Source organism: Salarias fasciatus, chromosome 23 (assembly GCF_902148845.1).
Source record: "Salarias fasciatus chromosome 23, fSalaFa1.1, whole genome shotgun sequence".
Classification (NCBI taxonomy): Eukaryota; Metazoa; Chordata; class Actinopteri; order Blenniiformes; family Blenniidae; genus Salarias; species Salarias fasciatus.
The window spans coordinates 35,027,444-35,054,360 of NC_043766.1; the positions used below are offsets into that span (position 1 = coordinate 35,027,444).

Genomic DNA, 26,917 nt, shown 5'->3' on the forward strand with positions numbered 1-26,917 from the left:
TCACTTTTCTTTATTCAGCACATTTCACAGTTCGTGCTTATTATATATGTATGTGTATATATATATTTATATATGCGAGTATATATATGTATGTATGTATATAATGAGTATTTGTGTATAGGTATGTCAATATATGTATATAATAGACTTTACTGTAGACTAATTTTTCTGCACTAATTACATATTTTTACTCAGCATTTTATCTCAACAGGCGCCATCATGGAGTCCTTTTTTTGTTTGGAGTTTTTTGGCAGCTTGCAATGGTTGCACAAGCGCCATCTCTCCCAGTGTTACCTTTTACCGGTACACACCCACACCGCAAGACTCCTGATTACAGCGGGTGTGCTGTTCCACATAAAGTGCACCAGATTATATGGCACACTGCCAGTTTTGAAAAGAGTTGAAGGATTTTTAGTGTGCCCTATAGCCCGAAAAATATGGTAAGTTAGGTTTTACTCATTCAGTTTCTACACACATCAGCAGAAACTAGAAGATCTTAGCTTTGGCATTTCAGTATGTATGATGACTGAAACTCAAAATATGTGTTCCTGAAGAGGTTCAGTAATGTGATAACACCATCAAGTTTTAAAATTTCCAGGACTTACCTGCAGGTTTTGAGAGGTTTTTGCAGTGTTTCTCCCATAGACTCTTCATCTGCATTTTCTCTAAAACCATTTCAGTGACTTCAAGAGTGCGATCACTGTAGGTGTTGAGAATCTTATCCACTGTGTCCCCCCTGTCCAATGTCTGCAGGTCACTCTTTGGGATTGGTTTGAACCCTTCAAGAACTCCATCTCGCCACAAATACCACTTGAAATCTTTAAAGTCTTTATCTTCCAAGTCTTTCAGAATTCCCAGGAGGACTTCTGGAGGTGAGCTCATCTTTGACCTCGTGACGAGTCTGACTTATCTCACTGATCTTTCACTCTGTGTTCATAGAGTCCCTGGAAAGACCACGGTGAGGAGCTGACATGTTTGATTCAGGTGAGATGTTGGACTCTGAAAAACAAACAAAAAAAAGTGTACTGATGAGCTCTATGCCAATTTGCTATTGTTTCAGGTTAAATCTATTCAAAGACAACATCTGATTTTATTTGACATGTTATTTGAATTTTCGACTCCTGCTGATTCTATCATGCAGTGATATTCTAAACAAGCCTGAATACAGACAAGCAGTGAAAGACCAGGAGTTACAGACCAGCTGCCTTATTGATCAGTGCCATTTAGAATGTCAGTTCAAAATAATCTTTTTGCCAAAAAACTATATGAACAGAATTTTGTCTTTGATGGGAATCAAACCCCAAAAACTGGCATGAGAGGCAAAAAAGTTTAAAACTGGACAGTAGCCATATTCATGGTTTCTGACCGTGTTGCTGAACTCAAAGTCAAACCACATAAATTCACACCGAGACCTCCTGAGAAGCCGCTCTGTGTTCTCAGTTATCAGATCAGCTGCACTCGAAAACCGTGTTCCTGGTGGAGCTCATGGTTCAGCAAAAACCTTCTGAGGAGTGTTGTACATCTTAAGCAGCTGTAAAAACTTCTTTTTAAGCAATTCACACCACATACAAAATGCCTGTTTCTGTAGAGATGAAACTCCTAATTAAGCTTGTCAAGGCAACAGAAGATAAATGTGGTTCTGCACCTGCTGGGACTCTCTTCATGCTTTCTATTTGTAATTTAACTGTTCTGCCACTAGATTATGTGCGTGAGCACAGTGAGAAGAACTGTACTTATATTTACACACATTCTTAAAGCTATACTTCAACATTTTGGCAAATTGGCCCATTTAGGGCAATTCCCTAGTCATTTAGAACAGCCTACTTACTTTTTTTGTGAGGGCGAGCTGTTGTTTATTCAGCGGTGAGTCTGAGGAGAGCTTCACGGCGGACATAATGAAAGTGGATGGTACAGTTGCTTCCCTCGTCAAACTCATCAAATACACAATCCAACAACCCCAAAACACTTTGGTGGACATGTTATAATCCGCACATTCACTACGCTGTGAAATATTAATGCAAAATTCCGAGATTGAGTTGTTTTTGTGAAGATTGCTAAGACGGAACTACTTACTAAACATGGCGTCTGGGCGTAGTGATTTCAAAAGAAAAAGTAGTTCCCAGTATTTGCTTCAGTGTCGTAACGCTACAATATTATTTGTTGGTGTTTCACAGCGTAGTGAATGTACAGATTATATCGTGTCCACCCGAGTGTTTTTGGGGTTGTTGGATTGTGTATTTGATGAGTTTGACGAGGGAAGCTACTGTACCATCCACTTCCATTATGTCCGCCGTGAAGCTCTCCTCGGACCCACCGCTGAATAAACAACAGCTCGCCCTCACAAAAAAAGTAAGTAGGCTGTTCTAAATGACTAGGGAATTGCCCTAGATGGGCCAATTTGCCAAAATGTTGAAGTATCGCTTTAATGTTTAGGACAAGCTGATAAATCCCAGACCCTGCATGGAAATGTTTGCTCTCATCACACACAGAGCTGTGACAGCCAGCTAATAAATGAGGCCAAAAGGGTCAGAGAGACGACTGAGCTGAATGAGCGAGAAAACAGGCAGTGTGAGTGTAGATGTGTAAGTTGCAGCAGCATGTCAGACTGTGTGTGTGTGTGTGTGTGTGTGTGTGTGTGTGTACCTGCTGTCCTCACAGACTCTCTTCCAGAAGCTGCTCTTTGCTGGTCTCGTCCTTCAGTCTGTCTCCTTTCTAACGTCCAGCTCTGACAAACCTGTGGTGGAAATGTGAGGAAATGGGTTCTTCCTCTTTCAGAGAAATCACGTGTCCTGCAGAGAGGAGGAGGAGGAGGAGAGCTGACAAAGGAAACAGGAAGTGTGTGTGGTCTACATGTTGACTCCTGCATGTGTCCAGAGTGAGACGTCCTCATGTTCCAGCATGCTGCACTCCTGAGTTCTCACTCTGTTAAATACATGGTTTTATTCATTCATTTGAGTTTTATCAGTGTTTACATATATTTATATCTGTGTTTGAGTGTGTGACCTGTTTTCTTAAAACCTTTAGTGTTGGAGACACAGAGAAGGACTTTCTCTGTCTTCAGGAGAATAAAAACTGTCCTGAGAGCAAAGTCCTGATTGTTTCCAACCATCAAGAGATCAAATGTTTCTAAAACTCCCCAACAGAACAATGAAACTTCTAAATAGAGTCGCTGATCTCATAACAGCTGTTTCACTACATTTAGCATGATGCTCTGCCTTCAAGGTTCTCTGACAGGAGAACTTGAAGCTCCTGGTTTCATCCTCCATCACATCTGTAGAGAGAACATTAATGACAGTCTGTCTCTGTCCTCCCTGGTCTCTACTGCTGGACCCTCAACCCAATGAGGACAGCAGGACGTTTCTGAGTCTGGTTCTCCAGGAAGTCTCCTCTGAGTCTGGTTCTACAGGTTTCTTCCATCAGATCCAGTCTTTCATGTCCACTGTCTCATGTTGAATTGTTATTTTTTCTTTTTCCTATTAATTTCTTTGCTGATAAACTGTTGAAATTAAACTGCATGAAAAAACAGAAAAGAAGTTTTGCATCACTCGACAGATTTCTGTGTTCCACTAGTGTGTGTGTCTGTGTGCTGAACATCCGTTCGTGTGTGTTTGTGCATGTGTGTACGTGTGTGCGTGTGTGCAGGCACGTATGTGTGTGTTTGCGTGTCTGTGGGTGTGGGGTCTGTGCAAGCATGTGTGAATGTGCACACACATGTGTGTATGCCTGATTGTGTGTGTGTGTGTGTGTGTGTGTGTGTGTGTGTGTGTTCCTCTCACTCAGTGTTGAACCATCAGACGGTCCAGGTTTCCATGGCTCTAAACATCCTGTGTATATAACGGACTGTAGGTGGAGCGGATTGTAAATGTGTCAAATAAACACTGAGTGGATCCACTTCACTCAGAGTGGATTGTAATTCTGATCCGACTGTACGAGGTCGTCTATTCCTATCGATAATCCGCTCTGGGTCTCATATAAACAGCGGCTGACAGCCGGATAGATTAACCATGGAATTAGTTGCTCCTCGCATGCGTTCCCCCGTACAAAGTGACGTGATGACGTGCGCAGTAAACAGGAAGCAGGACAGAAAAAAAAAGCAGAAGAAGTCGACGGTGGTTGAGAAACACTTTCTTAACAAGAACAGAGAGAACAAACACTGGAGAGGAGAGATGACTGCAAATCCCTCCACAGCCAGTTGTTCAAAGAGCTTTGCAGCAGACTGTTAGCGACCGCCCGGGTGGTGTTATGGATGAACTGGTTCCCTTGTTAATGAGTGACGGATTTCTGTAAACACATGCTGGTAGCAGCAGATGTTAAAATAAGACTGGTTAAAATAGGACTGCTGCTGCAGAGCTACACACCTGAAAGTTCCCTGACAGACTCTGTCCTCATGTCACAGGACGCTGTATAATCCACTTCACCAGGACCCTGGAGAACCAGGATTCATCCTGGATCGCTTTGTATGCCGTCATGTAACAACTGCCTTTAACATGACTGTTTTCAGTCGGACTGAAAGAACAGCAGGTAAACTGTTCCAGAGTTCCTGTTTCCTGTTCAAACAGAGTCAAACCTGCTGAGCTCAATGAGAAACTGTTCTAATGTCAGCCTCTGCAGGAACTCAAGCTGGAACCATCAAACATGTCATAAACACACAACTGCACTGAACACACACAGAAAACACAACACCCTCAATACAAGACTGTGCGTGTGTGTGTGTGTGTGTGTGTCCATACCTTTGAAGGACTGAAGTGTTTTCAGGTCAAAATGAGTTGAATTCTGGTCTCAATATGAAGTGAAAAGGTGAAAAAGAAGAAAGGAGCAGTCAGCAGCTTGAAATGAGAGGATGAATGTTTCTCAGCTTCTTTCCTTCATGAGGAAATGTTTTCTCCCCCTTCAGAGAAATCACGTTTCCTGCAGAGCGCTGGAGGAAGGAGGGCTGAGAGGGGAACCAGGACGTGACTTCCTGTGTCTGTGGTCTGCTTCTCAACAACAGTCGCCGTGACCTGAACGTGCACTCACTTCTGCTTCTCAGCACAAACCACAGCAGACCAACACACACACAGTTCACACAGCTTCAGCTCTCTCAGCTCAGCCTCTGCTCTGATCAATAAAACTATCTGTTGATGACGATAATACTGCATAAAGGAGTAAATATGTGTGATTATCACTTGGGAATGAAAAGCTGATCTAATCTAATCTGATTTGAATGAATCTGATCTCATCCCATCTGATTTGATGAAAACCTCATAAATCCTCATCCTCATCCTCATAACAACAGTGAAGGTTGGACGACTGTCAGATCATTTCTTCTTCTCTGTTGCTTCATGAACCTTCATCCGTTCACTGAATCCCTCCTTCAGTCTTCAGGCCAGAAACTCCTGAAAGTCCCACAGACACAAATGAAAACCCTGGAGACCGATTCTTTCAGGTTGTTGGTTTAAAACCCTGGAGACCGATTCTTTCAGGTTGTTGGTTTAAAACCCTGGAGACCGATCCTGTCAGGTTGCTGGTTTAAAACCCTGGAGACCCATCCTGACAGGTTGTTGGTTTAAAACCCTGGAGACCCATCCTGACAGGTTGTTGGTTTAAAACCCTGGAGACCGATCCTGACAGGTTGTTGGTTTAAAACCCTGGAGACCGATCCTGTCAGGTTGCTGGTTTAAAACCCTGGAGACCCATCCTGACAGGTTGTTGGTTTAAAACCCTGGAGACCGATCCTGTCAGGTTGCTGGTTTAAAACCCTGGAGACCCATCCTGACAGGTTGTTGGTTTAAAACCCTGGAGACCGATTCTTTCAGGTTGTTGGTTTAAAACCCTGGAGACCGATTCTTTCAGGTTGTTGGTTTAAAACCCTGGAGACCCATCCTGACAGGTTGTTGGTTTAAAACCCTGGAGACCGATCCTGACAGGTTGTTGGTTTAAAACCCTGGAGACCGATCCTGACAGGTTGTTGGTTTAAAACCCTGGAGACCGATCCTGTCAGGTTGCCGGTTTAAAACCCTGGAGACCGATCCTGTCAGGTTGTTGGTTTAAAACCCTGGAGACCGATCCTGTCAGGTTGCCGGTTTAAAACCCTGGAGACCGATCCTGTCAGGTTGTTGGTTTAAAACCCTGGAGACCGATCCTGTCAGGTTGTTGGTTTAAAACCCTGGAGACCGATCCTGTCAGGTTGCCGGTTTAAAACCCTGGAGACCGATCCTGTCAGGTTGTTCTTAAATGACGCAGACATGAGAAACTGCACTCAAAGCTCACTGATGTCACAGGAAGGGTGAGGGATATGGACAGGAGTTTAATCAAGTCTATAAAGGCATCCTTGTAACGTCTCATGAGGGATAAAAACTCTTGCTTTGTGCCGATCTGATGGCCCTGTTCTTCTTTTCTCTTTCGTAACCGGTGAACTTGGTTGCTCCCTGATTCCATAGTGACGGCCCATGGGTAGGATGTGCTCCTTGTCAAGAAATGAGGAGTGTTTGGGGCTCAAAGCTGGCACTCCTCTCAAAACATTAATTGTCTCAGTTGAAAAGCGGTGTTTCATCTCCATCAGTAGCTTGTCTATTACAGGAAAGAAAGAGTGAATCTTTCGGTCGTTCAAACTTTCCATGTGTTCTTTCCAACGGGGCCTCCACTACGAACAACTCTCCACTTTCCCCACCGTCAGAAGTTTTTTTGTCCATCCGTGGCCGTTTTTGAAAAACAAAGCGATCCATCTCAGCACCGTTCACCACGCAAGCTACCAAGCTAACAAAACATGCCTCACAGCCAAAAACGGACGAGTGGGGTCAAAGGTTATCTGCGTAATCTCGTGCATATTTCGGGGTTTTTTTTTTAATTGATAGGTTTTATATTTTCTTATTTAAATTACTTTGAATGTGTATTGCACAGCTGAAAATAAAATTACATAAAAAAATTTACATTTTAAAACTTAAAATTTTTTCAGGGGTGCTATGGAGCACTTTGAAAATCCCAGGGGTAGCTGAAGCACCCCCAAGCCCCTCCCTGGCGCTGCCTTTGTGCTCTGTATTGCTGAGTCTTTGGACTATTTCAAAAAGAACTTGAAGACTCTTTTATTCAGGGAATCTTTTTCCAGAATATTCACCAAAAAATCTTTAAAAACTGTTAAAACTGTCTTTATTCCTTAATTCTTGCTCTCTACAGCACTTTGTGATTTAATCTGTGAAAACAGCTTCATCAATAAACTTTACTTTCGTTCTTATCAATACAGTGTGTGGGAACAGTGTGAATGAGAACTGTGTGTGTTGGTGTGTCGGTGGGAGCCGACCATCCAACAGCACCTGTAACACAACCTGCTGATTCCCTCCACCACCACCTGATCCAGGTACAGCTGAACAATCATACCAACAGTGGAGTCCAATTATCGAGTCTCAGGACGGTCTCATCTCAGCTTGTGTTCCCGCTTAGTGGATGAATCATCCAATGCTTGGTGATTCTGCTTCACAATGGGTGGGTTCACATAGGACTTTTACTCCTCTTTAATTCTGAATAAATGATAATTCTTATTTAAAATGACCACCTAATCCTGAATGAAATGTTTATTTAGAATAAAACGTAATTCTGAATCAATTGGCCCATTTGTTCTCATTGTAAAGCAGAATTAAATGTAAATTTGACTTGTAAACCTTCTATTCCACCTTGACTTTATTCCAGTCGTTCTGCTCATGCTGGTTCTCTAAGCAGAGACATTTTCTAAGATGGCAGCCTGTGGGAAGCATTTGACTCAATCGGACAGAAGCCATCAGAGAAATGGATATCATGACAGGAGCAGGTAGACGGAAACATAAAAATGTGGAATTTTTTAAAGGTCTTGCATCAAAGATAAAACAGAAAGAAAGTGAGAAAAACATGCATACACTGTCACTTCCACCCGCTGTCCAATCAGAACCCTTCTCAACCCCAGAGTTATTCCTTCCTGTTTCCCATGTGTATACAAAGGAGAATATCATCATTCTCATTGACTTCATTCGGAATAAACTAATTTGCTCGATAAGATGCCGTCAAACCCTCTGAGTGTTTCCTGCCTAAACACAGTGTAAAACCCACCTACCTCAATAAAAACCAGCCCAAACCTCAACCTCTGCAGAAACTGAAGAACATGTAACAAACACACACAACAGACTTGCCAGTCATGCTTCCGAGTATAGACTTGCTACCAGGGTTGGGAGGGTTGCTTTACAAATGTAATCCAATTACAAGGTGAGGCTGGTTTTCACACTACAGGATAATAGGGACGAATTCAGCCTCGATCTTCTCCTCCTGATCAAATCCAGCAAAGGGACTCCCTGGAAGTGCCAGGCCTGTCATGGTGCCCTCTTTGTTGTGATGCAAAAGAAATTATAGTTACTGAACCTAACTACAGTTCTACGAGTGTGCGCGTGCCCACCTACGGGCTTCGCTTTTGGTACTCTCCCTGGCGCCAGCCAGACACTGAGACAGATCAAAACAGCTACCACGCCAATCGTGCCCACGCGCTGGCACACTGCCCCGCCCCAACCGAGGGGATATCAGCAGCACGAGCCCGCACAACTTCCTTCCTACAGCTGGGATTGCAGGTAGGTGGGCACGCACACACTCGTAGAACTGTAGTTACCTTTAGTAACTATAATTTCTACTTCATGTGGTGCCTGGCCCACCTACAGGCTTTGCTATTAGTACACTACCAAGGTGGAGACCGTAGGGATAAATGTACCCCCAGCTGGACTGGCTGACGAGATTGATGCGGAAAAGGAAGCAGGCAGGCTGTACGCCCAGTACCACCACACCAAACCTCCAAGACTCCGGCAGCCAGCAGCCTCGCACCGAGGCGCTGACCGCAGACGTGTCTGACAACCACCATAACACAACGGCACACATACGCCAGCCAGGACTCCCCAGAGTCACAACGGCAGGCAACAGGACCACACACGGCCTGAATCCCTCCAGGGAAGCAGTAGCCGGCCAGGTCAAGAACCAACACAATTAAGTGACAGAACCCCTGTTCTCGCTGAAAACTGACATGGCCTCAGAATCTGTGCACATACCCATCAGGTAAGAGTGCACAAAGGTGGACACAGAGGCCCAAGAGGCGGCCTGGCAGATGTCACCCACCGTGACACCCCTGCACAGAGCCGCAGAAGCGGCGACACTACGTGTAGAATGAGCGTGAACCACCGCAGAGGCGGGCGGTTCCGAGCCTCATAGGCAGCCGTAATAGCACCACAAACCCAGTGGGCAGGGCGCTGGGAGGACAGCGGGGCACCACACCCCCTGGCTCCAAATCCCACAAAGTGCGGAAACTAGCTGTATGCTCAACGTAGCAACGCAGAGCCCTGACCGGACACAGCAACCTCAGCCGTGGATCATCCACTGACGAACCAGGCGAGGAGCAAAGTGCCCTGATCCGGATCACTCTCGACCGAAAGTCCGAAGTGATCACCTTGGGATGAAAAGTCGGGCTACGCCCCAGCGTAGTGAAATGCAGCGCTGGCAAAGTAGTAGTAGAGAGCCGCTCAATGCTCATGGCCAGGGAAACCTCGGGCGCATGAGCAGAGGATTGTCACATGCCGTCACCTCGGCGAGGACGGGTGTCTGGTCGCAGCCAGAGCGTTCCTTGGCCGCCTCCATCCACCGCTTATCCCAAGCAGCAGCAGGCAGGGCCACCAACGTCGCCAGAGGGGGAGAAGGTGCCCGGCACTCCCAGCCGTACGAAAAACCAGGGCGCGAGAGCGCGGGACGTCTTGAAAAAAACCCACAGGAGAAGGCCTCCGTGACACTGGAGCCTCGTCCCACGCGTGCTGAGTGCCCTCGGGGGGCTGTGGTGAAGACAGCTGTCGAGACGCTCCGCCGGGTCAGATTCCCCAGGTGTGGAGTGGGAAACACGGCTCCCCAGAAGGCAGTCCGGCACTGAGCCTCTTCCAGCGGGAGGACAGGACAGGCTGAAGAAGCACTTACCTGAACCAGATGCTTACCTGAAGCAGGCAAAGCAGCTATCCTTTCTGGAGTGGTGTGCTGCAGCCGCGGCAGGTGAAAAAGGCCCGGAGGGCGACTCATATCGGGCCTCATATCGGGCCGGCTTGTCCATGTCCTAGTCTTCGTCTTTGTCTTTGTCTTTATCTTTGTCGTGAGAGTGGGAGCTTCTAATGATCAGTCTCATGACTGAGAAAGAAGAAGGGAGTTGTGCAGGCTCGTGCTGCCGATATCCCCTCGGTTGGGGCGGGGCAGTGTGCCAGCGAACGAGCGGGATTGGCGTGGTAGCTGTTTTGATCTGTCTGTGCCTGGCTGACGCCAGGGAGAGTACCAATAGCGAAGCCCATAGGTGGGCTGAGCACCACACGAAGTAGAACTGTTTTTTGAGCAGCACAAATAGACACTGCATTTGTGATTCATGCTTCTTTCATAAATAGTTGCACAAAATCACCTGAGACATTGTTTCCATTTTACTGTAAATATTTGTGTATAACTGTGTTGTTTGAGCCTTCTTGAGTGTTTGGAATATATATATATATAGTTCGGATTTGCTATAGAAGTGATAAAAATCATTTGTTACACGTTTTTGACAGAAAACTGACTTTGGACTCATATATTTTTCCTTTAGTGACACCAGAAACATCTGAACAGTCATTCCTTTTCCTACAGTACAATAAAAAAAACACTTAGATCAGGGATTTTGATTACAAAATAATGATTTATTTTCAGTGACAACAATGGACAATTCAACAACAAAAAAACTCAAGATTTCAGAGTGAGAGAGAGAGAGAGAGAGTGAGTGAGAGAGAGAGAGAGAGAGAGAGAGAGAGAGAGAGAGAGAGAGAGTGTGTGTGTGTGTGTGTGTGTGTGTGTGTGTGTGTGTGTGTGTGTGTGTGTGTGTCATTAAGTTCTCAGCTTGGTAATCACAGACAAGCCTGACCGGGGCTCCCCAAAGCTGGTTAAAAAAAAAAAAAAAACCTGAAAAAATACAATTAAAGTCTAAAGACATGAATGTCAGCCAGAGATAGGAATTAGATTGACGTCTAAAGACGTCATTGGCAGTCAGTGACGTAATAAACCCCTCCCACTTTCTGACTGGCTGCTCCTCCTTCCTGCTGTCAGAGACAGAGACCGGCCTTCCTACAGATCACACAGAATCACTGAACCAGGGGACCAGAGTCCAAATCCAGCAGTCAGAGGTTGAGTGAATGTGGTGTTGAAGGTGTAGAGGGGGATCAGAGAGTCAGAGGAGACTCTGAAGAAGGACAGAGAGCCAGCAGGACAGTCCACATACACTGCTACTCTACCAGACCAGGAGGAGGAGGAGGAGGAGGAGGAGGAGATGGATGTTACTGTCTTATTGTGTCGGACATAGTAACCTCCACCAGAACACTCCAGACTCCTGGACTGATGATTGCATCCGAACACAACCTCATCACTGACTCCTTTCCTCCTGATTCCTCTGTAACTCACTGATATTTTAACATCTCCGCTCCACTCGACCTCCCAGTAGCATCGATCTCTCAGATCATTTCTACCCAGCAGCTGGAAGACATGAAATCTGTCTGGATGATCAGGATATGGCTGCTTTTCCTTCACATATGTCACCTTCCTGTTGTTGTTGGACAGTGTGAGCTTTCTGCTCATTGAGTTTTCATCCAGCTGAAGTTGAGAGAAATCTGTTGGAGAGAAAAAGAGAAAAGTCCTGATCAGACACATGTGATGGATTTGTTTTTTGTGGACTTCCTGATTGAGAGAAACACTTTTTGTCAGACTTCTCTTGTCAGTAATGTTTGAATGAATCCAAAGCTTTGATTGAAAGACAAACGGACAGTGATGAGTCCAACTTACACTTCCTCAGACCAGGTTTGAGCCTCTGCTGTCCACCATGGTCCACCCTGCAGGAAGAGAGACAGTCAGAAGGGTTTTCTCTCCAACATGAGTCCTCACTGCTGCTGAACATGAAGCAGAACTCCTCAGTTTGTCTCTGGAGACAGAAAGAGGCTGAAAGACTCTGAGTCCACCATCTGTGGGACTGTTTGATGAGATCAACGTAAAGTTTCAAACTTTGCTCCAAATGTTTGTTTTGACATTTGGAGCCTGGAAGTGACTCTGCTGCTTTGGGTCAGTGTTGTGAAGACAAAACCTGTTGGAATGTTTCTGTTCCTCTCCTCCTCAATCCAGCTGGGAAATGTGCTTTCAAATGATCCATCACACTTCTTTACTACTCATTGAAAAACTCAGTTTTTTACTGGCTGGAACCCTTTTCAGATGTCTTTCAGCCTGTAGATTTTGTCAAAACACATTTTCTCTTTTCCTCATTTGACACCAGTTTAGTGCAATGCTGGAGCTTGATCCCTTTTACAGGTAGAGGCCTTCCATCATTTGCAAAATGATATACAGATTAAGTAAAATATCTGGGAACAAGACAGAAGCAGCATGGGAGACAGATCTGGAGGAGAGACTATAGATGATGCCTCACAGAAGAGTCTAACTCCTACATGTATTTTCTCTCTTTGTGTCCGTCATGGGTTGATTCAGTTCCGGATTCCTCATCGTCTATACGATTCAAATGATAGACTTTCTAGAATCTTCTCCAGTGTGAACCCGGGCTGTCTCAGGTTTAGTCATTGTCCTGCATTAATTGGACATATGTTGTGGTTATGTTCTTCTCTCACTGAATATTGGAGACTGATCTTTGGGTTTTTTTTCTCATAGCTGTGGACAGACAAACCAGTTAAAGCCTTTCTTGGCAGAGTAGCTCCAAATTTCAAACTCAAACGCTTTGTTTGCCTCTCTACTGGCCCGCAGACTTGTAAAACTTTCTATAGATGATGTTGAGCGTTTTTCTTTTAATTGTAACTGATGGTCACCTGACTGTAATCTGAGGACTGATTCTGCGCTGCAGAACTGAGCGCTTCAAGAGGTCGTTCATCCCCTCAGCAATCAGGCTGTATAACAGATGTGCCTGAGCCAAACTAAGTACAATCCGAGCACTTGTATTTATTGTACTGTTGTTATTTATTTGCATGTGAATGATCTGTGTGCTGCTGGACACCGGAATTTCTCCCTTGGGAGATTAATAAAGTTTTTATCTATCTATCTATCTATCTATTGACAAACTTACTGTACTCATGTAAATCGGCATGAGCTTGACTGGAAGAAATTGTAAGGACTGCTGTTTCGTTGTTACTCACAGCGTTGACGTGAGGGCAAGAGGATTTTGGTTATGTGCGTATCTGTTTACTTGTTAAAAAAAACAAAACAAAAAAAAACAGTGTTTAGAAATTACATTTTTTGAGGCCTAAGGACAGGTGGTTACAATAACCATTCACATTACATGCTGGCAGGCCATCACGTGGCAGAACACCAGCTGAGGGTAAATCTCCCCTCATTGTTCCAGTTTATTAGGTATCTTGGGCCCATTGTGTAACAGTGGGGGGGTCCGTCACTTCTCCACTGCTTTAAAGTTTATCTCCTCACCACAAACACTAATTTTGTCAAATTTTGATTCAGATCTCCTCAGAGACGATGTTTTTCATTAACGGCTCTCTGAATTGAAATATGTCCAGGAACTCAAACATAAACCCCCACTTTACCCAATCGAACATCATTTATGCATTCAATGATAGATCCAGTGTCCAGTGGCGCTGCTCAGCTGGCGACTCGGACGGTCCTGCTGCTGCTACTTTTTGTTCCTTTGTCGCTGTCTTGTCTTATGAAGTAATGTACCTACATGTGCTGTTAAGTACTGTTAAGTGTGTCAACGTCTCCATATACGCCAGAGGAAGGTCTACAGAATTTGTGGTCTATTACTGCAATCGACACCAACGGCTAACTACCACTGCTAACTAGCATGGCTAATTAGTACAACAGGCGAACCAGTCTGCAGACATGAACGCTGCAAGTCTCCAGCTCTACAGCATTCTTCATCATGGAGACTTACATACCCCTCCTGTGTTTACTTTTGATGACTCGGGAACTCTTATGCTGCTGTCCGGCCGCATCAACGGCTCCATCGGCAGACACTGATGTTCAGAGGATGTATTCAAGGGAGAGCCTGTTAGCTCTCCGCCACCTTGGGGATGCGCCGCCGGATCATCTACCGCAGGAGGTGAGGAGAAAGCCAGCCGAAAAAGACTCTATCGTCATAAGAAGGGCAGACGTGGAGGAGTCAGACAGCGCCTCAGACGAAGGGGAAACAAACCACCGCTGCCATCTACCATCTTGAGCAGCGTGCGCTCTCTGTACGGTAAAATGGACGAACTCAGAATGAATGCACGTTACAGTCATGAATATAGAGAGTCATGTGTTATGGTTTTTACCGAATCTTGGCTACACAAAGACATTCCCGACGCACTGATTGACTTGCGGGATTTCTCCTGTGTGCGTCAGGACAGGGGCATCTCTTCTGGGAAACTGAGAGGTTGGGGGTTATGTGTCTACATAAAAGACAATTGGTGGAAACAAGTCACAGTTAAGAGGTCTGTATGTGACCCAGACTTGGAGCTCCTCTGTGTGTCCCTGCGGCCGTTTTACCTGCCCAGGGAGTTTGGGAATATTATTATCTGTGCAGCTTATGTACCCCCAAATGGGAACGCTGCCAAAGCTGCAAATCGGCTCATGGAATGTGTGCAAAATCAAAAGCAACCCCCGCAGTCCCCATATTCCTTCTGGGAGATTTCAACCATTGTAGGCTGGAGTCTGTTTTACCTGGGTTTTATCAATATGTAAAATGCAGCACACGGAACAATAAAACTCTTGACAAGTGTTATGGAAATGTCAGTGGGACTTATATAACTAAGTCTCTCCCACCTCTTTCCAACTCTGATCATCAAACAGTCCATCATGCTTAAGTCCACCAAGCCTAAAACAAAATCCATTCTGCAGTGGAATGAAGACAGCATAGAGACAATACGGGGCTGTTTTGAGTGTACAAACTGGAGCATTTTCCATGACCTGGGGCGGGGCGGTGCTACAGAGACTATCACTAACTACATTAAATTCTGGTTTGAAAGCATAATTCCAAAAAAAAAAGTGGTCACCCATTTTCCCAATAATAAGCCTTAAGCCCCTTTTCCACTGCGCAGCTGGTCACGGTACGGGTCGGGTCTGGTAGGATCGGATCGGTTAAAGCGTACCAGGCACAAATCACGTGTCGCGTTTCCATTTGCGGGGTTCCTGTTGTAATGTAGGCGGGGTGATGAACGGCCACAGGAAGTGACGTCATTACGCACCGGCAAACGCGCCGGCAAAACAAGACATCAGACGGAGGAGTGGAGGAGCTCTGAGCAGCTCGTAATGTTTCAGTATTGAATAAAATTACATTTCAGTGAAGCGTGAGGCTGTGTTGTGGTCATGGAAATTCGGTAATAAATTATGAAGTCATTGAAAATCAGAGGTGAGAAAGTGACTGAATCGTGTTGACACAATATAGATATTATATTATGGTCACTGTAGAACCCCGAATCAACCATGGACACTTTATTATCCACGCATTCTGTTGCTCTAAAACATACTTGAACATATTTCTATACATTATAGCTCCAGTTTTATTTTGGCAGTAGTAGCAGTGTTATAATTTAGATCTGTTGTATATTAAGTTAGATCTCTTCGTCTTTTAGATTTCTATTACTTATTTGCAAATTTCATTTATTTGCAGCCGTTTGTTCTACGAGCCTCCAGAACTGAATGTCTCCATGGTGAGATAAATAGTCTGTTCTGTTCTATATGAAGCACAGATCTGCTCACATCTGGGTAAAAGTCATTTTTTTTCTGACAGACAGAAGTTTGCTGTTAAAGGTTTAGTTTAAAACCAGTCTTAGGAATTGCGCAGAGACTACATGCTTAACATGAGGCCAGCTCAGAAGAAGAGCTGGTTGATGACGGGAGAATTGTTTTATAAGGCTGCATTTAGTGACAGTTGTGTTTAAAGCTGTAACAGGGTAATATTAAATCAGTCCTGGCTTCTCCCTACATGTACATGACTCTGGCTCCACCTTACCTTTCGCTCTTCAACCAGCAGTCAGACTGAAGTGTGTGTTTCCATAAAGCACCCTGTTACTGTAACGTGTCGCAGTGCAGAATTGTCTGAAGTTCATGATAATCACCATGTAAAATATTCAAAATATCACCACATACAACCTTTACAAATGAAGTTATTTCATCCCCATTCAGCACCACTACTTGGACAGAAATGCCAAATGCAAAAACACTGCTGTGCTTGTGTTGAGCAAGAACCAGTGAATTCAGACACATATGGGTGTGAAAACTGTTTTTATTGGAAAGGACATCAACACCACCAGTTGTTGAGTTGCTCCTGTGTAGCGCTGGGTTCTTGGGGTGTGGACCAGCAGAGAGACCTGCTGCAGGACCGTCTAAAGGCCTGGCTGTGCTGCTGCTGAGAGGACAAATCAGCCTCATTCAGCCTCGCTGCTCTGCTCCGCCTTCAAGGAGCTGCAGGCTCAGACGCCGCTGCTCCTCCTCCTCCTCCTCCTCCTCCTCCTCCTCCTGCTGCTCCTCCTCCTGCTGCTCCTCCTCCTGCTGCTCCTCCTGATGGACATGCCGTTCATCTCGCTGCAGCTCCCAGCTCACCTGAAGCCTGAATTTCTCTCAGGGGCTCCGTCAGGTCTGGTTGGTGCTCCAGCCTCCTCCTGGGTAAAAAGCAAAGGGGGAAAGAGAGCAGTTCAGCAGACACTGCCACCCACACCCTGCCTCCACCCATCAGACCCTGTGGTGGCAGGTGGTGGAGACGTTCCTGGACAGTAACATTGCTGGATGTAATTCCCAGGATGTAAATGCAGAGTGTGGCCGATCAGCTGACTGCTCTGCTCTTCTGTAATGGATTCAATATGATCTATTGTCGTTTGTCCAGCAGTTTTTGCTACTTCACCAGTTTGTGTTCACTGTAACACTGGACGAGAGACAGCTGTTCAGCGTCCACAGTTCACCAGAGCAAAGTGGAGCTGCAGAAACAGCAGCATAGATTTATTTCAGTGCTCTGCATCAATAGTACTGCACACTGGGCCCTGGATCCAGCTGGAGCAGCAGTGGTGAACGTATCAATGTGATACTTGATAGAATACCAGTATAGATGCTGAATCCTTTCCTGCATTAACTACAGCATGAACAAAGCTGCTACTCACCTCCCAGCTGCTGGGGCTTCATAACAGTCTGGCTGGAGGTGGAGTGGATGCTCCATCCTGCTCCTCCCTTCTCCACCCCTGGGCTCAGAGGACGACGACTCCTGGTCCAGGAGTGACTCCTGTCCTCCTGCAGAAACGTTATACAAACCACATTAATGCAACAGACAAGCTACATGGGAAATGATGTACAGCTGGGTGCAAAGCTAACTAGCCTAGCCGCGTGCTAATGCTAAGCAGCTAGCGCGCTGCGTTTATTTAAGACAAATTTAAGACAGAAACCTCAGATTTCAGTGGTGGATAACTGCATGGTAACACTGGTGTACAGTTCAGAGTTTAAAACTTACCATCAGCTCCTCCTCAGCCGGGCGGCCGCTCCGTCCTCCAGCCTCCTCTGCTCCACTCGCCGGTCTATGTTCATAACTTCGGTCCATGGCATCAAAACACCGCCGGATCTTCCTCAGGATCCCACTGCAGCTGTTGTGATCCTTTATTTTTCTGTAATCTCTCCTCAGTTTCTTGCATTTTGCGCGGTGCTGACCGGGTCTGGAGCCGACGGAGAGCAGCCGCTCTGAGACTACGGTGTTTTTTTTCCCCCTTTTTTTCCATTTGCGGTGTTTTTTTCCCCCCCCCCCTTTTTTTCCATTTCTAACGGCACCGTTCGGTTCCATTGAACCTCCTCTGCAGTGATGGAAAGCAGCCGCTGCTCCTCCCGTGAAGACCGGTGTTCAGTAGACTTTTTGGAAAGGTTTGCGGAGTTGTCGCGGTGAGACCGGTGGAGCAGATCGTCACAGATTGCTGGCTGCTTCGCGGGCTAGCTAGAGTGGCACTTGTCACGGACCAATCAGCAGACACGGGTGCTCAAGTCCCGCCCTACCATATCCGGCACAGTACGGGTGGTAGCTGCTCGTGAGCAGGACCAAAAATTGTCGCGGTTGGTCACGGCTCGTCACCCTTATGACGTCACCACTGGCAATGGAAACGCGCGCATATCCGATCCGATCCTACCAGACCTGAACCGTACCGTCACTGTGGAAAAGGGGCATTACATAACCAAGGAGGTGAAATCATGTATTAACAAAAAGAAGATAGCTTTTAAAAACAAAGATCGTATGGTTGTGGCCGCTGCAGAAAAAGAAATTAATGCAGTCTTGAGGGAGGCTAGAATGAGGCATCGGGCCATATTAGAGCAGAGTTATAACTCCATTGACAGTAAAAAAACCGTGGGACTCCATGAAGAGAACGACTAATATGACGACAATGGATTAAAAAGGAATTGTCACCCCCAACAATTTTGACAAAGCCACCTCTTTGAATGACTTCTTCTTGACATTTGATTCACAGTCCTCTCAGTCCTCTTCCCCTATACTGCTGGATATGTCCTTTGAAAACTGCTCTTTTTCTAACCAGGTGGAAATAAGCCCCATGGAGGTCCAAGCCACCTTTAAGAAAGTGAGCACTAAGAGATCTGTAGGGCCTGATGGTATACCAGGCATATTGCTTAAGTCTTGTTCATCTGAATTACCTGCTGCCTGGCTCCCCGTCTTCCAGCGATCTATTGACTGTCACCATGTTCCTGCTCTCTGGAAAAAGTCCATAATCATCCCAGTCCCAAAGATTTCATGTCCCCAGGTAAATAAGGACTTCCGCCCGATTACATTAACATGTTCTGTAATGAAATGTGTCGAAAAACTCATTGTAAACTTAATCAAACCTGGCTCGTCCCCATATCTGGATCCCCTCCAGTATGCATACAGGGTAGGGTGTGGAACAGAGGATGCGCTTGTCAGTGTGACCCATTTGGTCAGCAAGCACCTGGAAAACTCCCCAGCCTATGCCCGTATTTTATTCGCAGATTCTAGTTCTGCTTTTGACACAGTCAGTCCTCACTTGCTCATTCAGAAACTAATTAATTTAGAGGTAAACCCCTGGATTATAAAATGGTTCCATGCTCTTTTAAGTGACCGGACACAAGTAAATGTAAATTGCACACTATCAGCTGTTAAACATTGCAGTACTGGAGTCCCACAAGGAGCTGTGAGTTCCCCTTTTTTATTCACATTGTATACTAACGAATGCAGAAGCAGCCAACCAAATAACTTCATCATCAAATTTTCAGATGATACAATCATCTTGAGTCTTCTGCATGCAGGTGAATGCCCCTCTGTGTATTTTAATGAGATAACATGTTTTAAGGACTGGTATGTGAGAAACAATCTCATTTTAAATACAACAAAAACTAAAGAGATGGTTTTCGACCCGAGAGGGGTACAGAAACATGACTCGGTACTGATAGACAACTGTGTTACCCACCAGGTCGCCTCTTACAAATATTTAGGTATTATCATGGACAACTTTTTGAAATGGTCAGACCAACTGGATTTCCTCTGCAGCAAATTATCTCAAAGGCTGCATTTCCTACGCAGACTGTTTGGTGTCAGGCAAGAAATCATGTTGATTTTCTATAATGCCATCTTTGAGAGTCTCTTGAGATATGGACTTGTAGCCTGGTTCGGCATTCTTTCCACCCAGAGTAAATCCAAAATCTACAAACTGATTAAATCTGCTATGAAGGTAATAGGTCAAAAAGACCACCCATTTCTCCAGTCTGTTTATGATAGTGTGGTCCTAAATCAGGCGCATAAGATTCTGAATGATCCTTTTCATATTCTTTTTCCTGAATATGAACTTTTGCCTTCTGGGAGACAATACAGAGCAAGCAAATACAAAACTAATCGCTATAAGCTCTCATTTCTCCCACCATCCATATCTCTGCTTAACAAACAGTGTTCTAAGAAACAGTCTGAGTAAGATGTTTGCTGAAACTGATATTTAATTTCAGGTTATAGACCCCTCTGTTCTTTCTTCTTTTTTCTTCTTTTTTTCTTCTATTTATTGCCACCGTTCTCTTATTTCTTATTATTCCTCTTTTATTCATGGTTTTATTATTCTTATATTCTCGATTATGTAACTTACTATTATTTTTAATGATGATTTTTATGAGCACCGCACTGTAACCCTGTGCAATACTGACGATGCTTGTTACTGACCATGCTTGTTGCTGACCTCTGCTGTTTTTGACTGTTTTTATGTTGGCTGGTGATTTTTCTGTATGTACGTTGTACCTGTAGCCAGTAGCACTGCCGTCAAAGACAAATTTCCCGAAAGGGACAATAAAGTTTATCTCATCATCATCATCTCATCAGTGTTAGAACAGTGAGGAATACCATCCATCATTTAGGAGTCTTTTCACCTGACAGGAATAAAACCTCCTCCTGATAAATCCTGTCTGATCATCAACTGGAGACATTGTGAAGAACATCTCAGTCTCCAGGATGAGCTCCTGTTGTGAGTTCAAACCTGAGAGTCTCCAGTTTGCAGTGTGGATCCTCCACAGCAGCAGACAGTAGTTTGACTCCTGAGTCTCCTGGATGGTTGTAGCTCAGGTCCAGCTCTCTCAGATGGGAGGACTTGGATCTCACAGCTGAGACCAGAGAAGCACAGCCTTCCTCTGAGACCAGACACCCTGACAGACTGGAGACACAAACATGGCTGCATCAAGTCAAGAAGGAAGAAGGAAGATCCTCCACATGATGAAGCAGCAGCTGGATCCTGACCTGAGAGCTTCCAGTTTACAGTGAGGACTCTCCAGTCCAGCACAAATCAGCTTCACTCCTGAGTCCTGCAGGTCGTTGTTACTCAGGTCCAGATGTGTCAGACTGGAGGACTGAGAGCTGAGAACTGAGGACAGAGCTCCACAGCTTCTCTCTGACAGACCACAGCAGCTCAACCTGAAGAAGAAGCAACAATGAAAACCACATCAATGTTTCAGGACACAGTTAAACTGATCTGATTTGCAACATCACAAAGACGGTGAATGGAGGATGGAAAGCTGCTACTGTCCTGATGAACTCAAACTGGAAACCTAATTTTTTTTATATTTTACTTTCAAGAGTGTAGTGGGGAAAATATCAAAAGTTACAAGGTTTCACTGAGGTGTTGGACAGATGTTCTGCAGAAGTGAGGAGAACAGAGAGTGGCGGATATGATTTGACAATCATGTTAGAACCTGAGAGTCTTCAGTTTGCAGTCTTGATTCTCCACTGCACCACACAGCATCTCCACTCCTGACTCCCCTGGATGGTTGTAGCTCAGGTCCAGATCAGTCAGACGGGAGGACTTAGAGACGAGAACTGAGAACAGAGCATCACAGCTTCTCTCTGACAGACCACAGCCGCTCAACCTGAAGAAGAACCATAAATGAAAACCAGTTAAATGTTCGTCATGGTCTCAGGTCTTCATATTAGTTGATGAAGTACGTACAGAGCTTTGTTGGAGGCTTTGACCACTGGCAGCAGGTTCAGAAGAGCCTCCTCTGAAGCAGAGTATTTCTTCAGGTCAAACTCCTTCAGATCTTCTTCTGATGACAGTAAGATGAAGACCAGAGCTGACCACTGAGCAGGAGACAGTCTGTCTGTGGACAGACTTCCTGATTTCAGGGACTGTTGGATCTCCTCCACCAGAGAACCATAATTCAGTTCATTCAGACAGTGGAACAGATTGATGCTTCTCTCTACAGACTGACTCTTACCCTCACTCAGCTTCTTCTTGATGTACTGGACTGTTTCCTGATTGGTCTGTGAGCTACTTCCTGTCTGTGTCAGCAGACCTCGAAGGAGACTCTGATTGGTCTGCAGTGAAAGACCCAGGAGGAAGCGGAGGAACAAGTCCAGGTGTCCATTTGGACTCTTCAAGGCCTCGTCCACAGCTCTCTGATGGAGATGGTGGAGATTCGGTGTTGTCTTAATCCTTTTGGACATACTGAATGTTTCCTGTTTTCCATCCAGGGGGTTCAGTCCTGACTTGATGAAGGTCTGATGGACATGAAGAGCAGCCAGAAACTCCTGAAGGGTCAGATGAATGAAGCAGAACACAATGTCCTGGTACAGGCAGCTCTCCTCTTTGAGGATCTGTGTGAACATTCCTGAGTACACAGAGGCTGCTCTGAGGTCGATGCCACACTCTGTCAGGTCGGGTTCATAGAAGATCAGGTTTTCTTTCTGCAGCTGATCAAAAGCCAGTTTTCCCAGAGACTCTATCATCTCCCTACTCTCTGGACTCCAGTGTGGATCTGTGGCAGCTCCTCCATCATACTTGACACTATTCATTTTGGCCTGGACCACCAGGTGGTGGATGTACATCTGAGTCAGGGTCTTGGGCAGCTCTCCTCCCTCTCTGCTCTGCTTCTCCAGAACTGTAGCAGTGATCCAGCAGAAGACCGGGATGTGGCACATGATGTGGAGGCTTCGGGATTTCTTGATGTGGGAGATGATCTTGCTGGCCTGCTCCTCATCTCTGAACCTCTTCTTGAAGTACTTCTCCTTCTGTAAGTCGTTAAACCCTCGGACCTCTGTCACCCTGTCCACACAGTCAACAGGGATCTGATTGGCTGCTGCAGGTCGTGTGGTGATCCAGATTCGAGCAGAGCGAAGCAGTTTCCCCCTGATGAGGTTTATCAGCAGAACATCCACTGAGGTGGGCTCTGTAACATCAGTCAGGATCTCAGCTTGACGGAACTTCAGAGGGAATCGACACTCATCCAGACCATCAAAGATGAAGATCACCTGGAATTCTTCAAAGCTGCAGATTCCTGCTTCTTTAGTTTCAGTGAAGAAGTGATGAACAAGTCCCACCAAGCTGAACTTCTTCTCCTTCTCCAGATTCAGCTCTCTGAAGGTGAATGGAAATATGAAGTCGATGTCCTGGTTTTGTTTGTTTTCAGCCCAGTCCAGAGTGAACTTCTGTGTCAGGACTGTTTTCCCAATGCCAGCCACTCCCTTTGTCAGCACTGTTCTGATTGGTTTAGACCTTCCAGGTGAGTCTTTAAAGATGTTGTCTCGTGTGGTAATTGTTTCCTCTGTGTCTGGTTCCCTTGATGCATTTTCAATCTGTATGACCTCATGTTCCTGATTGACCCCTGCACTCCCTCCCACTGTGATGTAGAGCTCTGTGTAGATCTGGTTCAGCTCAGTGGACTGTCCTTGTTTAGGGATCCCCTCAAACACATTCTCGAACCTTGTTTTCAGGTTGGCCTTGAGGTTTATTTGACAGCTCTTGGATTCTGCTGACAACAGATCCTCTTCAGGACTTTTTTGCCCTGTTTGTTTTTTGGGAGACAATTAAAAAAAAAAAAATTAAGTCATGATGGAACTGTTCGAGAATGATTTAGTTTCTATTTCATCCGTACTGACCGCCAGGAGGCGGTGCTGAAAGCACTGAATGTTCCCTTCATGTTTGCACAGTTCGAGTGTGCAAACCAACAACATCACCTGTGACCCCTGGGTGACCCCCAGGAAGATAATAAATTCTGGTGTCAACTCATATTCGGCTCCTCATTTCTTCTCATCTGCATTTTGCATACCACTTGGAACATTATATGACAAGCCTATACAGCATCTTATTTTGTCGCTGATCGGCCTGCAACTGCATTGGTCTGAGCAGCGAAGTTTGCCCTCCAAATCCTGCGATGGCAGTTACACCCTTTCTCCTTCCTTTACAGGATGAGTTCGGTTTAAACAGTTTTCATGTTGTTTATGGAATGAAGTACAACAATATGCTCAGCCAGAAGGCTGTTCTGATCCCAACAGTGCTTTGGGAGAAATTTAGATCCAAAATCAAGCGGCGCACATCCCTATGCTGTTAGCAGACGGGGCATGTATAGCGCCACTAGCAAAACGGCTTTAATCGTCCAAAAACTCATTAGTTTCACCAATATTTCATCACGGTCCGCTCATGCCTCTCCTCCACGACAGCCCCGGCTTCGCCAGATATGTCATATATGCAGATATATGACATATATGCAGATTTGAATGTACTACTTGGCGTCCACGCGTATCTGGACACCTACATCTAGATATTTATGTCTATATGTCTCGGCAGTAGTGTGACGTAAGCGGGGGCTACGGAAGCCACAGTGTTGTTGTGTGTGTGTTTTTTCAACTGCTGATGCTAAATGCTAATGCTGCTTTTGCTAAAGAGAAAATCATTCAAAGTTCTCATCCACATCTTCATCCGACAGATATTCGTCCATTTTACACCACATTGGAAAAAAGCGCCGTGTGTAGCCTCAGGTTGCCCCGGAAACAATGAACTGCACTGCGCACGGCGCGGTGCCGTAAACAAAGCTTTCAGTTCAGAGGTCAACAGAACAACCAAAACATTTATCTCTCTAACATGCTTGAAAGAAGTCCAGAGGCGTTTGGAAGCGTGAGGATGTTTATTCAGATGTTTGTTCAGAAACATGCGTTAGGATCGGCAGTCGAAGAAACACACACACACAACACTGCGGCTTCCGTAGCTCCCGCTTACGTCACACTACCGCCTAGACATATAGACATAGATATCTAGATGTAGGTGTCTAGATACGCGTGGACGCCAAGTAGTACATTCAAATCGAACATATATCTGCATATATGACATATCTCGCGACCCCGGGCTGTGGTGGAGGAGAGCTATAACAAATTTTGTTCCCTGCATTTAACCCATCCATCGATGCCCCTGAAGCATTCCGTAGGAACAGTAGGACCCATCTCCAGATGTAGAGCCAGGCTAATGGTCAGATCACCTGACTGGAGGATTGATCTATAGTGCATGTTATCAGTTGATGGGGCAAACTGGAGATCCCGGAGGAAACCCATCCAGATACGGGGAGAAACATGCAAACTCCACACAGAAAGGTCCACACGGTCCAGGGATTGAACCCATGACCTTCTTGCTGTGAGGCAAGAGCGCTAACCACTCACCCACCGTCCTACCTGAAATATGTTTTCAGCACCGCCTTCTGGCGGTCAGTAGGGATGAAATAGAATGAAAGCTATGAATGTAGCTGTGGTTCTACAAATCCTGGGTGAACGCCAAAGCGTTCTGTCACTCAGAATTCTCGTGATCACGCAAGAAGATTCTGCAGGAAATGAGCCTGTGTGGGCACCAGAACTTATTACCTTCCTGGAGTCATCCAGGGGTCACAGGTGACCTTGTTGGTATGCATACTTGAACTGTGCATATGTGAAGGGAACATTCAGTGCTGTCAGCACCGCCTTCTGGCGGTCATCTGGGATTCAAACTGTAGTTACATTCATGGCTTTCATTTTACTCACACACTTCCTACACACATCACCAGACACTAAAAGATCTGAGCTTTGGTACTTGGGTATGTATAATCATCGATAATCCACTCAAAATTCCTTAAAATGTTCAGTAATATGCAGTCATGGATCATCTTCTCATGTGTTTGTTTTCTCTTCAGTTACTCCTGTGAATTCCAGGCTGGGTACAAACTGTCATGTAGACGTCATAAACTGATGTTCAACATGAACTCCAGAGACTTGTGGGTATTTAGGAAGAGATTTTCTATGTGTGAGAGACAGACTGTAAGGTCATGTGTCATCTTATCAAATGAAATACTAATAAGAGGAACAAAAATATAACAGTGTGAAAGCAGAAGACAGCTTGTCACTATTGAAGTTTTGATTGTAATCATTCAGCTCTGTTGTTCTTGTTCTTTCACTTGATGGTGTTATAAATGTGATTTATGACACCATCAAGTTTTCATGTTTCCAGGACTTACCTTCGGGTTTAAAGATGTTTCTGGCGTGTTTCTCCCATATGTGGATCATACGCATTCTCTCTAAAACCATCTTCGTGACTTCAAGAGCATGGCTGCTGTAGGCTTGGACCATCGTATCCACCATGTCAGTTCTACCCGATCTCTCAAGTTTACTCCTTGGGATTGGTTTGAACCCTTCAAGAACCCCATCAAGCCCCAAATACCACTTGAACCTTTCAAAGTCTTCACGTCCCAAATCGTCCAGTATCCCCAGGAGGATTTCTGGAGTTGAACTCATCTTTGTCCTTGTGAAGAGTCTGATTTAATTCACTAAACTTTCACTCTGTTCCCTGGAGAGTCCACGATGAGGTGCTGACATGCTTTAATGCAGGCAAGATGTTTGACTCTGAAAAACACAAAACAAAAATCCTCATGAGCTCCTTCTCAGTCATTCGCTTGTTTCAGGTTCACTTAATGAAAGACGGAGTCAGAGACCAGGACAGGATTCAGGGACCTGGGGCCTCATTTATCAATGATTACCTCTTGATAATATTTTTCTTACGTTATTTTATTCAGTTTGAATATGATACTTCTGGACCTGACAGGGGGACACAAAGACAGGACGAGAGAGGAAGCATAACAAAAAAAAAAAAAAAAAACAATTAAAAAGAGTGGAGAGAATGAAGATACAACAATCCTTCAATTAGAACCAACACTCCAGATGAGCAGCTACTACACTTGCATAAAGACATGACAGAGGGCATCCTGCGGACTTTTGTCGGGAAATGTAGCTGGTAGTTATCTCAGATGTGCAAGCTGGGGATCTAGGTATCAAATTACAAACCAGAGCACCATGAGAGCTCTAATCCGGATAACCATTAGTCTGACCCAGCACTAGACAACAAGGTGACTGAGTCCACATGCAGAATATGGAGAGTGATTAAAGATCAGCGTGATCATTAAAATGTGACAGTGATCATCCAAATATGACCTCTGAGAAGATCAGAAACAAGCTGGAGAGGCCTTCAGGGCCCAGGTCCCCGTAAGATGTCCACGCACCAGTCCATAAGGGGGCAGAGGAAGGTCCCGGTCAGGACCACCAGCAGCCATGGGACCTGGCCCTTCACCAGCCACAGGGCCCGGGCCCCTGGGGAGCAAGACCTGCCAGCGCCAACAGCGGGCAGAGCCCAGGGCCCAGAGCCCAACAGCCCAA

At 45.3% G+C, this 26,917-nt stretch overlaps 3 protein-coding genes across 5 annotated transcripts in view; all 3 read right to left on the minus strand.

Annotated features, from left to right (window-relative positions):
* LOC115382172 (NACHT, LRR and PYD domains-containing protein 3-like) overlaps nucleotides 1-4,826 on the minus strand; it is an 80,001-nt gene extending 75,175 nt beyond the window's left edge. The window contains exons 1-3 of the mRNA XM_030083852.1: nucleotides 4,731-4,826; nucleotides 2,661-2,789; nucleotides 606-999 (exon numbers count right to left, since the gene is read on the minus strand). Of these exons, the coding sequence (XP_029939712.1) occupies nucleotides 606-882 (277 nt within the window). The 5' untranslated portion in view covers nucleotides 883-999; nucleotides 2,661-2,789; nucleotides 4,731-4,826. The remainder of the gene's footprint in view (nucleotides 1-605; nucleotides 1,000-2,660; nucleotides 2,790-4,730) is intronic.
* The window catches only part of LOC115382236 (stonustoxin subunit alpha-like), an 829,400-nt gene that overhangs the window by 30,775 nt on the left and 771,708 nt on the right, over nucleotides 1-26,917 (minus strand). The window lies entirely within an intron of this gene.
* Nucleotides 10,741-26,917, minus strand: part of LOC115382186 (NACHT, LRR and PYD domains-containing protein 3-like) — a 63,260-nt gene continuing 47,083 nt past the window's right edge. Inside the window, exons 3-9 of one of the 2 annotated variants that reach the window (XM_030083875.1) lie at nucleotides 25,726-26,110; nucleotides 21,423-23,256; nucleotides 21,169-21,342; nucleotides 20,717-20,890; nucleotides 20,460-20,633; nucleotides 11,809-11,855; nucleotides 10,741-11,636 (exon numbers count right to left, since the gene is read on the minus strand). In XM_030083875.1, coding sequence (XP_029939735.1) covers nucleotides 11,098-11,636; nucleotides 11,809-11,855; nucleotides 20,460-20,633; nucleotides 20,717-20,890; nucleotides 21,169-21,342; nucleotides 21,423-23,256; nucleotides 25,726-26,002 — 3,219 coding nt within the window. In that variant the 5' untranslated portion in view covers nucleotides 26,003-26,110 and the 3' untranslated portion in view covers nucleotides 10,741-11,097. The remainder of the gene's footprint in view (nucleotides 11,637-11,808; nucleotides 11,856-20,459; nucleotides 20,634-20,716; nucleotides 20,891-21,168; nucleotides 21,343-21,422; nucleotides 23,257-25,725; nucleotides 26,111-26,917) is intronic. The other variant, XM_030083874.1, reaches the window with a different exon arrangement.